The 15,513-nt window shown below is 49.5% G+C and overlaps 1 protein-coding gene across 1 annotated transcript in view; it reads right to left on the bottom strand.

Annotated features, from left to right (window-relative positions):
- elmo3 (engulfment and cell motility 3) overlaps nt 1–15,513 on the bottom strand; it is a 37,903-nt gene that overhangs the window by 10,726 nt on the left and 11,664 nt on the right. The window contains 10 exon segments of the mRNA XM_064337351.1: nt 1,979–2,121; nt 2,712–2,820; nt 3,351–3,455; nt 4,284–4,406; nt 5,209–5,331; nt 8,199–8,249; nt 10,256–10,334; nt 12,430–12,575; nt 12,927–13,026; nt 14,674–14,843. Of these exon segments, the coding sequence (XP_064193421.1) occupies nt 1,979–2,121; nt 2,712–2,820; nt 3,351–3,455; nt 4,284–4,406; nt 5,209–5,331; nt 8,199–8,249; nt 10,256–10,334; nt 12,430–12,575; nt 12,927–13,026; nt 14,674–14,843 (1,149 nt within the window).

Consider the following 15,513-nt stretch of genomic DNA (forward strand, 5'->3'; position numbering starts at 1 on the left):
AGAGAAGTTAAAGAGTGAGGGAAAGAGACTGTGAGTAAGGGTGGCACAAAATGATAAAGAGAAGAAAGGAGAGGGACCTGATGCACCCACGTGCACTGCAACTGTAAACGATCCTCACGAATAATATTTAATTTTTCACTCGAGCCAATGGTCTGTGGCTTGAGCAGAAAAACCAAGAGAAAGTACAGACTGGACTCCCAGTATTCTGCCGTGAGCTCCTCACGCACATTGGCTCCACCCACACACAGCCTCCTCCGCCAACCAAGCCTCACTCTCACTCATGCCCCTCCTACTCGCAAGCTCCTCCCATAACTTTACTGTCAACACGGAACCTTCCTGGTCCTCATCCTGCCACTGGCCAACACACTGTTGCCTGACCGCACTGAGGGAAACTGCTACCTCACTCAAAGCGTGTGTGTGTGTGTGCGTGCGTGTATGTGTGTGTGTGTGTGTGTGTGTGTGTGTGTTTACATCCAGCCAGCCACTCTGCTCTCCCGGTCAGCAGTGTTTTTTTGTGTTTAGTGCTGATACAACAAAGTGACTTAGTGACCCATCATTCTCTCTCTCTTGTTTTCTTTCTCTCTCTCTCTCACTGTTTCTCCCTCTTTCTCTCTCACTCACTCCATCTCTCTCTCTGTCTCTGGAGGCGTGGCAGTGTTTCTGCCAGCAGGGGGGATTCTCTTTGTGACGCTAATACCTCTGTGAAAGGGCATGCGTTCCATTGTTCCTGCCAGAGAGGATTCTGGGAGGGCGGTCTGCGCACACAATGACAGGGCCGCAGGACGAGCGCCCACTGCCCTTCCAGGGGGTTGAAAAGGTCAGAGGTCAACGACCTCAGCAGTTTGCTCACTTGAGATGTTCTAATGTCTACTCTGGGGCGACCATCTCCTCATCTTCAAATGGAATGTTTAGCATGAGAACAGACACGTGACTAAATGACATCACAGTCACTCAGCCGGCTAGCTCTTATCCGGAGCGAGGAACAGAAGATGAGGTCATCAGCGTTACTCTCAGGAACCCAAAAATGTGACATCACCACGAAGACCCATTAATAATCAACAAGTGCAACGTTTACCGAACAATTTTCATTTTGTGGCTAAAGAAAAGTACCACTAGACAGATATGCAATCTTTGCACAGCTATAACTATAACGTTATTCAAAGGGAAATCCAAAGAATGAAAGAGAAAAAGAAAGGTTATCTGAAGGGGGGGGGGGTGGTCAGGAGATGGACTATGCTAGCACACTACGGCTGGATTCTCAGGGTGTCCCCGTACCCCTCTATCTACATCCCACCACCGCATCACTCCAAGTGGTTTCACAGTCCAGCCAGGGTCCAACCAGGGTGGTACTGTCTCTCTCAGGGTTAGGGTTTGGGTTTGGGTTAGGGTTCGGTTAGGTTAGGGTTAGGGTGCGCTCACTGCAGGACCCTCCAGGACAGATACCGCGACCCCTCTCCACTCGCCCTCCAACAGACCTGTCACTTTCCCCACCAATCAGAAGCGAGGATCAAAGAGGCTACACAGCCCGCATAAAACATTACCACAGCACCAGCTCACAGCTCAAACTCTACCTCTTCCACTTCCACACCCCAGAGTCAAATAATCATTCGAGACGCTCTAACAATCAGACAGCGTGGCTCCCGCACGGAACACTACATTTCTCCAATATTCAGGCCGAGAAAGACTCCAGGCGAATGTACGTTCAGTCTAGCCTTGGTGAAAACCCGCAGCGCACACACACAGCGCCAGGTCTGTCGTTTCCGCAGTGCTCTGAGCTCATATCCGGCGCTCTGCTGCCCCCCGCCCCGCACTTGTGGCGGACAGCAAGTTCAAAACTTGAACAACAACGTCGACGTCCACCAGTGTAGGTGCGGCGTTGGCCTTGGCTGTCGACGACCTGAGGCCCCGCCCACCTGTAACCAGGGAAACCGCTGGCCCCGCCCCGCGCCCCGCCCCGCCCGGCCCGGCCCGGCCGTACCTTGTCGAAGTCCTCCTGTGTGGCTCTCATCTCCTTCCAGGTCTTGTTGAGCAGCTGGATGCAGACGCAGAACAGCTCGTTCAGCAGGCAGTCCCAGTCCTGCGAGAAGAAGACCGGGTGGTAGTCCGAGCCCGTCTCCGAAGCTGTGGAGAAAAGGGGGGGTGGGGGGGGGGACTGTGAGAACTCCCAGAATTCCTGCAAGTCACAGCATGGCGGGGGGGGGTCGCACATGTGCCATGAGTGCCGGAGTTTCGCTAAAGCCTAGCACTCGGTTATTCAGGGCTTGATTGAGGTGTACTAGCGCTTGGTTATTCTGGGTTTGATTGAGCTGTACTAAAGCTCAGTTATTCAGGGCTCGATTGAGGTGTACTAGCGCTTGGTTATTCTGGGTTTGATTGAGTTGTACTAAAGCTCAGTTATTCAGGCTCAATTGAGCTATACTAATGCTCGGTTATTCAGGGTTTGATTGAGCTGTACTAAAGCTCATTTATTCAGGGCTTGATTGAGCCGTACTAGTGCTCAGTTATTCAGGGATCGATTGAGCTGCACTAGTGCTTGTTTATTCAGGGTTCGATTGAGCTGTACTAGTGCTCGGTTATTCAGGGATCGATTGAGCTGTACTAGCGCTCGGTCATTCAGGGTTTGATTGAGCTGTACTAGCGCTCGGTCATTCAGGGTTCGATTGAGCTGTACTGGCGCTCGGTCATTCAGGGCTCGATTGAGCTGTACTCACGGGGCTCTCCGATGCGCAGGATCTCACACAGGATGAGTGTGAGCTGAATGCTGCTGCGAGCAAACGGGCATTCGTGCTTATCCTCCCTGCTACTGTTCTCCAACACAAACTGAGAGAGAGAGGGAGAGAGGGAGGGTGAGAGAGAGAGAGGGACAGAGAGAGAGAGGGAGGGAGGGAGGGAGAGAGGGAGAGAGAGAGAGAGAGATTTATTGTTCATATCAAACCCTAAATCCATTGCTTTGGCAGTTGTGTGTTTTCATAGTGAGACCAGTGCCACAGGCTCCTGGTAAAGCAAGCTCAGATGGAGCCATTTTATTCGTCCACAAGGATCCCACCTGCCTGGCAGTCATCTCAGGATTTTTACAATTTTCTGCTGTTAATTCCTTCTGAAACTTCATGACCTTCGGTCCCCATCACTCACAGCTAAAATTGCCGACCACACATTTCCAGGATGTTACCCGCGGCAACATTGAATTGGCAAATTTTCAGAAATCACTCTGAAAATATGAAAAGCCCGTGCCACTGTGCTGAGCGCTGGACGGCTGGAAACTCAGGAATAAGCAAGAATGGAAAAATAAGCAGCCAGCCCCCCCCCAACCTGCCCCCACCCCCCGTCCTGCCCAGGCCCCGCCCCCTCACCCTGCTGTAGATGTCGGGGTAGCGGGTGCTGAAGTAGTGCATGGTGTCCAGAGCGAGCAGCCCGGGGGGGGTCCGGATCAGATCCTGGCCTGGATTACTGTTATTCTGCAGGAGGAGGTGGGGGGGGGGTCCGTGAACACACACACACAAGATACATTTCCTGATTTGAAAATATCAAAAAAATAATAATAAAATAAATCACAGTGGGGTCACAGAGTGGGGTGTGTATGAGTCACAGAGGGTAGTGTGTATGAGTCACAGAGTGGGGTGTGTATGAGTCACAGAGATTGGTGTTTATGAGTCACAGAGAGTAGTGTGTATGAGTCACAGAGTGGGGTGTGTATGAGTGAGTCACAGAGAGTAGTGTGTATGAGTCACAGAGGGTAGTGTGTATGAGTCACAGAGGGTAGTGTGTATGAGTCACAGAGAGTGGTGTTCATGAGTCACAGAGAGCGGTGCGTATGAGTCACAGAGAGCGGTGTGTATGAGTCGCAGAGAGCGGTGCGTATGAGTCACAGAGAGGGGTGTGTATGAGTCACAGAGAGCGGTGCGTATGAGTCACAGAGAGGGGTGTGTATGAGTCACAGAGAGCGGTGCGTATGAGTCACAGAGAGCGGTGCGTATGAGTCACAGAGAGCGGTGCGTATGAGTCACAGAGAGCGGTGCGTATGAGTCACAGAGAGGGGTGTGTATGAGTCACAGAGAGCGGTGCGTATGAGTCACAGATAGCCGTGTTTATGAGTCACAGTGCGGGGTGTGTATGAGTCACAGTGCAGGGTGTGTATGAGTCACAGAGAGCCGTGTTTATGAGTCACAGAGAGTTGTGTGTATTAGAGAGTCACAGTGCGGGGTGTGTAAGAGTCACAGAGAGCCGTGTTTATGAGTCACAGAGAGTTGTGTGTATTAGAGAGTCACAGTGCGGGGAGGACTCACGGAGAAGCCCAGCTTCTTGAACTCCTTGGCGCAGAGCGAGCGGCGACGCTCGTGACTCAGGCTGCCGTCGCTCTCACACTCAAAGGCAGACTGACGCAGGGAGTGGAGGACCTCCCGCTGGTCCTGAGAGAGGAGGGGGGGAGAGGGAGGGAGAGAAAGAGAGAGAGGTGGGACGGAGAGATAGAGAGAGGGAGGGAGGGAGGGAGGGGGAGAGAGAGGGGGAGAAGAGAGAGAGGGGGAGAGAGAGAGAGGGAGAGGGAGGGAGAGAGAGAGGGGAGGGGGAGGGAGAGGAGAGAGAGGGGGAGGGAGAGAGGAGGGGAGGGAGGAGAGGAGGAGGGAGAGAGAGGAGGGAGGAGAGGGGGAGAGAGAGGAGGGAGGGGGGAGGGAGAGAGAGAGGGGGAGAGAGAGGAGGGAGGGGGGGAGGGAGAGACAGAGAGTAATAATACATATAATTAGTTAATGAAATCCTAGTATAAATAGTTTATTGCTTTTTTCTCCCTCTTCTCCCTCTATTTGGAATTTCTGTATTTGTGGTATTTTTTTTTAATGTAATGCTTTGGCAATATTTACTGTATGTATTTCATGCCAATAAAGCAAATTGAATTGAAAATTGAATTGACAGAGAGGGAGAGAGAAACCAAAATGAAAATAATAAAAATAATATATGTACATATTTGTATGACAGATTGCATTGTATTTCATTGTTTTTCTTTTTTCCCAGTTCCATTTTAACATCCTTAAGTCTTTCTTTTATATTCAAATATTTTGGAATTTAAATGAGAGTGAGAAAGAGAGAGAGAGAGACAACAAAAATTGTTCTCTCGCTTTCTCACACACAAGGCAACGCTTATTTTTTTATTTTCGACGCCTTTAATGTAGTGTGCCTCGGCGTACACCAGGGGGCGCAGCCAGCGCTCGGGCTCACCTGGTTGTAGGAGTCGAGCGGCGTCCTCATGCGAGGCTCCAGGTCGTTGAGGGCGACGGACTGCAGGACGTACAGGTAGTGGGCCATCTCGTCCCCCACAGACCCCGAGCTGTGAATGATGTTCTGCGAATCACCAGCAACCACAGAGTCAGGGGGGCGGAGCCAAAGAGGACAAGACCCTCAGGAAAGACAGATGGCAAAGACCAGAAGCCTCAGCCACAAAACAGACACCCTAACACCTGCTAGGTGTAGTCATCAGATAATGAGAGCCATTTACCTCCCGATTACATTACATTACAGGCATTTAGCAGATGGCCTTATCCAGAGCGACTTACACAACATTTCATCCATTTATGCAGCTGGATATATACTGAAGCAATGCGGGTTAAGTAGCTTTCTCAAGGGTACAACAGCAGTGCCCTACCCTGGAATCGAACCTGCAAACTCTTTAGGTTACAAGACCAGTTCCTGATGGAGCACCCACTACAGTCTTGCTCACAGATGGCGTCTTATGCAGTGGGCACTGCATTGATGAATGCCCATTCTCCCCATCACGAGCTGTGCCCCAAATGGAAACTGCCAGTTTAGTGACTTAAAGATATTTTGTGACTTTTTTTATGGACTGCATTTATACAGCGCTTTTATCCAAAGCACTTTACAATTGATGCCTCTCATTCACCAGAGCAGTTAGAGGTTAGGTGTCTTGCTCAGGGGCACATCGACACGCCCATAGCGGGGATCAACGAACCCTCCGAGCCATACAAACGCTACCTCTGACTCTGTCGCCCACAGCTTTTACGGATACCTGAAACGATAATGTACCTGGGAAACGCAAAAGCTGTTTTTTTTTCCACTCGCTGGCGCGGAGAGTAAACCCGAACACGGCGATTTGAATTGCAAACGCGCGGAGGATTTGCCTTTTCCACGCTCGCGTTTCACGCGGACATGACTTCCGATGCGCTCGATTTCCCCGCTTGCAAACGGAAAAGGACAATCATGCAAAGACAAGGTTCGTCTCGCCGGGCCGGGGCTGGGGGGGCTGAGGGCTTCCTATCACAACAGGGCGACAGGAAAACGCGCAGGCGTGTCCGCCGTCGACGGAACGGATCAACGTCGTAACGACTGGAAAGGCGAATCACGTCTCGCCGATGTAAATCGCACCGATGATGCAAAACACACCGGGGAACAAAAAGTTAACTCTAGCCACACAGAGCATCTTAAGACTCTCAGAATACTCTCAGAGAGTTCAATGTGAAATGCGGTTTTACTTATTCAGACGCATCGGAGCCAAAAAGGTGTTTCTTAATAGAGATGTACGAAACGTTTTTTTTCTATTTTCCGTCAGGTCTCCTGCTAGATAAAATGTATTAAATTGACACCGAAGGCCCTTAGCAGATACTCTTACCCAGAGAAATTTACACAGCCCACATTATATCAGCATACAATGCACTGATCATTTCTGGATGTCTACTGAAGAATTTCAGGTTAAGTACGTATCTTGCCCAAGTGTACAGCAGCAGTGAACCAGCTAGGAATCGAACCTGCAACCTAGAAATTGCAGGCCCAGTCCCTAACCGCTGTGCCACACTACAAATTCAGCACTTTGTACAAGTACACTATATGACCAAAAGTACATGGACACCCCTTGGTCTATGGCTTGCGCCCCATAGTTCCAGTGAAGGCAAATCTTAATGCTACAGCATACAATCACATTCTATACGATTCTGTGCTTCCTCCACAGTTTGGGGAAGGCCCTTGCCTGTTTCAGAGTTACAATGCCCTCGGGCGCACAGCGAAGTCCGTATCAAAAACAGCGTGGAAGAACTTACGCTGCACACCGCCAACCGCCAATGCACACTCAGAATGTGACCAACAGCTTCACCTGAAGACACTGCAAAGCTAGCCCTTCCTTTCCCAAGAAGATGCAGAAAAGTTAACACATGCGTTTATAACTTGTCGTCTTGATGATTGCAATGCGTTACTCACTGGCCTTCCCAGAAAAGCTATTAATAAACTGAGACTGGTTCAGAATGCCACAGCCAGGGTACTTACGAACACTTAAGAAATTTGAACATATCACCCATTTTAAAATCATTACACTGGCTGCCGGTTGATTTTAGAATCGATTTTAAGGTGCTGTTACTGGTTTTTAAAGCTATGCATGGACTCGCCCCCGACTACATAAATGACCTATTAGTAAAATATATCCCTGTCAGAGCCCTTAGGCCCTCAGATTCACTCCAATTGTCCATTCCACGGTCTAGAACTAAAACCTATGGAGAGGCTGCATTTAGTTCATATGCCCCCAGATTGTGGAATAAGCTTCCTTTGACTATTACGAAATCTGATTCTGTGGATATTTTTAAGAAAAACCTGAAGACTTACCTCTACAAAAGGGCATTCTCTTAGGAACTGAGAAAAATGTAATTTTTAAATTCTCTTGTTATTTATTTATATATTTATTGTTATAATTATTTAATGTCATTATCATTTTATCGCTATTTTACATATTCGTGTATTTTATTGTGTGTTTTACTGTCAATTTCATCGACTCATTCATCTTTCTGTAAAGCATATTGATTGGCACTTTGTGTTCAAAATGCGCTATATAAATAAAGTTTATTATTATTATTATATTATAATGCCTTTGGGATCAATTGGAAAGCCAAGTGCAAGCCAGGCCTAATCACCCAATCAGTGCCCAACCTCACAAATGCTGTACTGGCTGAATGGAAGCAAAACCATACAACAATGCTCCAACATCTAGTATAGTTTTCCCAGAAGAGTGGAGGTTGTTATAGCAGCAAAGGGTGGACCAGCTCCCTATTAATGGTAATGCCTATAATTTTGGATGAGACGCTGGACGACAGGTGTACACATACTTCTGGCCATGTAGTGTATGTTCACTGAAAGAGCAGAGATCAGAGAAACAGATCTTTTCCAGTTCAGCCAAAAAGCTGAGTTGATGATAATTGGAGAGTAATTATTACCTTGTAAATATACTGACGTAGGTTTTTCTTCGAAAGAAACATAAGAAGATCCTGTCCGGGAAATAAAAACAAAGACAATTTAAAATTTTGTAAAAATGGGTTAAATTCATAAACAATCAAGCACATTCAAATTTGGTTGATTAAGCAGTCCCTGAATTTCTTACATTCTGCAATGACCCTAAGCTACCACAGGGGGGCAGCTCTCTATCCATAACAAGGACAGCAGTTAGGATTTCACTTTTTAGCCCGCCAAAAGTTTTTTTCAGTGATAAACACCCTCACACTGTGAATAATAATCACTAACCAAACTTAGAATGAGGACAGACTTCAGATTAGTACCAATCCTACTGTTTTTGGAGAAAAGGAAATAAATAATAGATTATTCAGTCACAAATTTAGGTTTGGCTTCTAAAACAACTTCCAAAAGGCACATATAAGCAAGTGTCTGTTCAAACTCAGCTTAAACCAATCACTTTTTGATATATCAGTCACATGGCAAAAGAGATGTGAGAAATTTGGTTTCGCACAGTCTAAAAATATCCTCTTCCTACTACTGAATGTAGTTACCAGCAGTTTCTAAAATGCAACCACTGCAATGAATGTGTGGGTGTCATACAACTGTACTTTCTGAAGGCACATAGAGTCATTTGTTGAGAAATTGGAGAAAAGGACCTACCAATCACGCCTCTCACATGCTAGGGTCCATAATTCTGGGCCTGATCGTGGGCCACAGCCCCACACAGGAGAGCTAATACTAATGTGAACCGGGCTAATGTTAATGTGAACTGTGTTTCACTAGTGAGCACCTCCCCATACAGGAGAGCTAATGCTAATGTAAACTGGGCTAATGCTAATGTGAATTGGGCTAATGCTAATGTGAACTGGGCTAATGCTAATGTGAATTGGGCTAATGCTAATGTGAACTGCATCTCACTAGTGAGCACCACCCCACACAGGAGATCTAATGCTAATGTGAACTGCATCTCACTAGTGAGCACCACCCCACACAGGAGAGCTAATGCTAATGTGAACTGCGGCTCACTAGTGAGCACCACCCCACACAGGAGAGCTAATGCTAATGTGAATCGGGCTAATGCTAATGTGAACTGCATCTCACTAGTGAGCACCACCCCACACAGGAGAGCTAAGGCTAATGTGAACCGGGCTAATGCTAATGTGAACTGCGTCTCACTAGTGAGCACCACCCCACACAGGAGAGCTAAGGCTAATGTGAACCGGGCTAATGCTAATGTGAACTGCGTCTCACTAGTGAGCACCACCCCGCACAGGAGAGCTAAGGCTAATGTGAATCGGGCTAATGCTAATGTGAACTGCGTCTCACTAGTGAGCACCACCCCACACAGGAGAGCTAATGCTAATGTGAACCGGGCTAATGCTAATGTGAACCGGGCTAATGTTAATGTGAACTGTGTTTCACTAGTGAGCACCTCCCTACAGGAGCAATCTATGTAAATGGGCTAATGCTAATGTGAATGTCTCACTAGTGAGCACACCCCAAGGAGCTAATGCTAATGTGAATCGGGCTAATGCTAATGTGAACTGCGTCTCACTAGTGAGCACCTCCCCATACAGGAGAACTAATGCTAATGTGAATCGGGCTAATGCTAATGTGAACTGCATCTCACTAGTGAGCACCACCCCACACAGGAGAGCTAAGGCTAATGGAACGGCTAATGCTTATGTGAACTGCGTCTCACTAGTGAGCACCACCCCACACAGGAGAGCTAATGCTAATGTGAACTGGGCTAATGCTAATGTGAACTGCGTCTCACTAGTGAGCACCACCCCATACAGGAGAGCTAAGGCTAATGTGAACTGCATCTCACTAGTGAGCACCTCCCCATACAGGAGAGCTAAGGCTAATGTGAATCGGGCTAATGCTAATCTGAACGGCATCTCACTAGTGAGCACCTCCCCACACAGGAGAGCTAATGCTAATGGGAACCGGGCTAATGCTAAGTGCTGATGAGAGAGCCGGACCGCACAGTTGGGAGGGAGGGAGAGAGGGAGAGAGAGAGAGAGAGATGAAGCGATACCTTTCTGTCAGTCTCCCCTGCTGTCTGCAGCAGGGCCATGAGGAGCGCCATGGCTTTAGTCTGGATCTGCTGGTTGGTCCTGAGAGAAGCAGAAAGGCATGATGTTTAAACGCACTGCTGAGGACTTCCACAGTGTTTACACGCATTTCCATCAGAATTTAGGAGTCCAAGAAAAGGGCATCTTTGTGAGTGTGTGTGTGCTTGTGCGATTGTGTGTGTGAGTGCGTGTGTGTGTGTGTGTGTGTGTGTGTGTGTGCTTGTGTGAGTGTGTGTGAGTGCTCTCTTCCAAACACAACTCCTAAGCGCCCAGCACCAGGATCGCTGCCACAGAAACAGCGTCATACCTGAGGCCCACAGCCAGCTCTGCTCCTCTCAGACAGGAGTACACATGACCTCAGACCACTCTGGGACTGCCACCCTACCCCCCCTACCCGCCAACCCCCCCCTCTCAATCCCGCCAAATCCCTCGCTCTGTGCCTGCCGCTGCCAGGAGACCAGCTGACCCCACAGACTTCCACTCAGAGAGCGGAAACCATGGGAACCCCACCGCAACGCCACACCTGGCATCCAGACCTGGGCTTTGATGCGGGAGCCGCCACCCAGGGGAGCAGTTTGCCAGCATTAGCCCCCCCCCCCACCCCCCACCCCCCAACCCCCAACCCCCTAACCCCACTTCAGTGCCTTTAACCTGCTCTCCTTCCTCTTTTTCAAACATACTACTTCCATTCAAGTTTTATCGCCCATGAGGCACCGCTGGGATTCTGAGCCCAAAGCGTAGCCGTGTGAAACAGCGTGCGTCTGCAGAGGAAGTGATGTCATCGTTCATTCTACACACGCACAGACAGAAAACTGTGCCGTACGCTCTTTCTGAACCTTGCTGACAGATCTCTAAATCGCTCCAAAAACGCTGCAGAGTCACGCTCTTCCCTGGTCTGCCTGTGCGAAAGCAGCTCTGGACACACGCACACACACACGCACACACACAAATACACACGCACACACAAATACACACACACACACACACACAAATACACACGCACACACAAATACACACACACACACACACGCACACACACAAATACACAAACACATACACACGCACACACACACGCACACAAATACACAAACACATACACGCACGCACACACACACACAAATACACACACGCACGCACACACGCACACACACACACACAAATACACAAACACATACACACGCACACACACACGCACACAAATACACAAACACATACACGCACGCACACACGCACACAAATACACACACGCACGCACACACGCACACACAAATACACAAACACATACACACGCACACACACACAAATACACAAACACATACACGCACACACATACACGCACACACACTTCCTGGGCGCAGAGGGGAGGGGTTCTGGAGTGCTAAGCAGAAGGGGCCTACGGCGACTGGTCCAAACGACCCACAATGCAGTGCGGTCCAGCTGAAGCTGAAACCGAGCGGGTTTCCAGGATGGCGGGGGCCCAGCGGAGTGTCTCTCCCAGACAGTGTGACTCACTGGCCCCCGCTTGGCTCCCGTACTGCAGACACGTCACCGTTTGGAGCGTTTATCTGCAGCTGCAGCGGCTTTTCTGAGCGTGTGTGTGTGTGTGGGCCGGTGTGTTTTTACGGGGTGCGAGAGTGTGCGGCACGTATACGCGTGATCACAACTGTGTGTTTGTATGTTTGTGTTAGATATACATGTGTAACTGTGTGTGTGTGCGTGCATTCGTGTGTGTGCATGCGCGTGTGCGCACCCTTACTCACACTTGCAGGTGTGAGATGAGCCTCTCCATGGTGACCTCCTGCTTGACCAGCTGGAACAGGTTGCTGTGTGTGTGTGCCTGTGCATGTGCGTGTGTGTGTGTGTGCAGCCTTACTCACACTTGCAGGTGTGAGATGAGCCTCTCCATGGTGACCTCCTGCTTGACCAGCTGGAACAGGTTGCTGTGTGTGCATGTGTGTCTGTGTGTGTGTGTGTGCGCGCGCAACCTTACTCACACTTGCAGGTGTGAGATGAGCCTCTCCATGGTGACCTTCTGCTTGACCAGCTGGAACAGGTTGCTGTGTGCATGTGTGCATGTGTGCATGTGTGTGTGTGTGTGTATGTGTGTGTGCATGCGCGTGTGCGCACCCTTACTCACACTTGCAGGTGGGAGATGAGCCTCTCCATGGTCACCTCCTGCTTGACCAGCTGGAACAGGCTGCCGCTGCTCAGCACCATGTTCTCCAGGATGGCCAGGGACAGCTGCTGCATGGACGCTCCAGACCTTCATTACGAGCTGGCGATCTGAGGACACGTGCGTCAGTCACAAAGGGCGGACTGGTCTCAGTCAACAAGGGCGGGACTTGGTGCGTCAGTCCACAAGGGCGGGGACTGTGCGTCAGTCACACAAAGGCGGACTGGGTGTCGTCACACAAAGGTCGGACTGTGTCAGTCACACAAAGGGGCGGGGACTGGGTGTCAGTCACACAAAGGGGCGGGGACTGGGTGCGTCAGTCACACAAAGGGGCGGGGACTGGGTGCGTCAGTCACACAAAGGGGCGGGGACTGGGTGCGTCAGTCACACAAACGGGCGGAAACTGTCTGGTTCTTCAGGACTGGGAGAGGGACGTGATGTCGCCATGGCTGCAATATTACCTTTTTAATGAAGACAGATGAGAGGTTCTCCCAGGACACAATCCCATGATCCATCAGCTCCATGAAGGCCGTCAGTGTGTGAGTCATAATGAGGGCGTTCCTGAGAACGACAGGGAACACCTCACATCAGCATAGGGAACTCTGACATCACTGCAGAGATGAGGTGACATCAGCACAGGAAACTCTGACATCACTGCAGAGAATACTGACATCAGCACAGGGAACTCTGACATCACTGCAGAGATGAGATGACATCAGCACAGGGAACTCTGACATCACGGCAGAGATGAGGTGACATCAGCACAGGAAACTCTGACATCACTGCAGAGAATACTGACATCAGCACAGGAAACTCTGACATCACTGCAGAGATGAGGTGACATCAGCACTGGGAACTCTGACATCACTGCAGAGATGAGGTGACATCAGCACAGGGAACTGACATCACTGCAGTGGATACTTTGACATCACTGCAAAGAATACTGACATCAGGACATAGCACACTGACTTCAGCTGACATCAATGAAGGAATGACTGATATTCCAGTCCTCAAAAAAAACTGTAAATATGTGCAGTTCCATAACATGTCAACATGCCAGCACAATCTCTCTCTCTATCTCACACACACACACTCACATGCATAGTCATACACACACATACACACACACACACACATGCATAGTCATACACACACATACACACACACACACACACACAGGCAAACACACACGTACACACAATGACACACAGTCACAATACAGGAACCAACATAACAGAATGACACACACCACATCCAGCAAACACACACACACACCACACAAGCAAACACACAGTACACAATGACACACGCACCCACAGCAACACACCATAAACAATGACACACACACACACACACACACAGGCAAACACACACACACACACACACACAGGCAAGCACACACGTACACACAATGACACACACGCACACACACAGGCAAACACACACACACAATGACACACACACACACACACACACACACACAGGCAAACACACACACAGAGACAGGCACACGCACACTGTCACTTTGACCACTTCTGAAATCTAACTTTGCAGCTGCTGGGAAAGCCTTCAAAGGCACAGCAGTTGGGAGAGAGCTCATCTGCAGACACTCTGCGTATGAGAACACAGCTCCAGGAGCTGCCAGGCCAAAGCCCTCTGTTCCCAGCCACTATTTATAGCTTGCAGAAGCTGAGGTTAGCATTCGTAAAGTAGGGGACTCGGACACACTTTCAATCTGTATGTTTTCAGTTTATATCTGTCTCTCTCAGACCTACACCGGCATATGAGTGCAAACGCGTGCACACGCAGACATGCAGACACACACACACACACAAACACACACACACACGCACGCTGCGATGGTAATCAGAGGCAGAAGCCAGAAACGGCTAAGTCACTGGCTTTGGGGAGTGAGAGAAACTTCTTTTTTACACAGGCATTCCGCACAGATCTCAACTCCTCCTTTTTGTGAGCCAACCATCTGAGCCAACATTCACTGCGTTCCTGTCGAGCTCTGAAGAGCACTGTCAGGGAGAGGGAGCGGGGACTGGGGCCGGCAAAAGGGGCAATAGTGAGCCAGCCCGGTTCCAGCTCTACACCTCCCCACTCACCCCCGCTTCACCTGCACAGGTGACCCGCCCAGCCACCCCGCCAGCCTGCCCCCCCCGCCCACCCCCACCCGGCAGAGTAACGGGGCGTGGCACTCACTCGTTGGCGTTCTCCACGATGTGCACCAGCAGGGTGTGCCCGTCGCGGCTGATGAACTCCTGGGCAAAGGTGACGTCAGTGGACACGCCCGCCAGCTGCTTCAGGGAGTCGCAGCGAACCCCCCCATCCGAGCTCTGGATCCCCTTATACAGGTCCTCCGCGCACCGGCCCTAAAACACACACGTACAGGATCTTCACCGAGATACAGGGTCTTTACATACGTACAGGAACTTCACCGATATACAACATCTTTACACACGTACAGGATCTTTATCCAGATATAGGATCTTTACACACATACAGGATCTTTATCCAGATATAGGATCTTTACACACATACAGGATCTTTATCCAGATATAGGATCTTTACACACATACAGGATCTTTATCCAGATATAGGATCTTTACACACATACAGGATCTTTACACAATACAAGGATCTTTTTCACAGTTACAGGATCTTTACACAGATACGGGATCTTTACGCGCATACAGGATCTTTACACACATACAGCATCTTTACCCAGACACAGGACCTTTACACAAATACAGGATCTTCAAGTTCACACATTTCAGACCACCACACCAGAGTTTCCACTACACATCAGGAAGGCCGAGCGGTACTGCATCCTGAGAACATGTGTGCTGGTGTTGTACAGTTTGTCTGGTGAGCAGGCACTGAGCTGGGTGTGTTTCACTGGACATGGTGTGTGTGTGTGGTGTGTGTGTGACTGTGGTGTGTGTGTGTGACCTGGGACTGTGTGTGTGTGTGTGTGTGTGTGTGACTGTGTGTGTGTGTGTGTGACCATGGGACTGTGTGTGTGTGTGTGTGTGTGTGAGA

The sequence above is a fragment of the Anguilla rostrata genome, chromosome 5 (assembly GCF_018555375.3).
Source record: "Anguilla rostrata isolate EN2019 chromosome 5, ASM1855537v3, whole genome shotgun sequence".
NCBI classification, from domain to species: domain Eukaryota; kingdom Metazoa; phylum Chordata; class Actinopteri; order Anguilliformes; family Anguillidae; genus Anguilla; species Anguilla rostrata.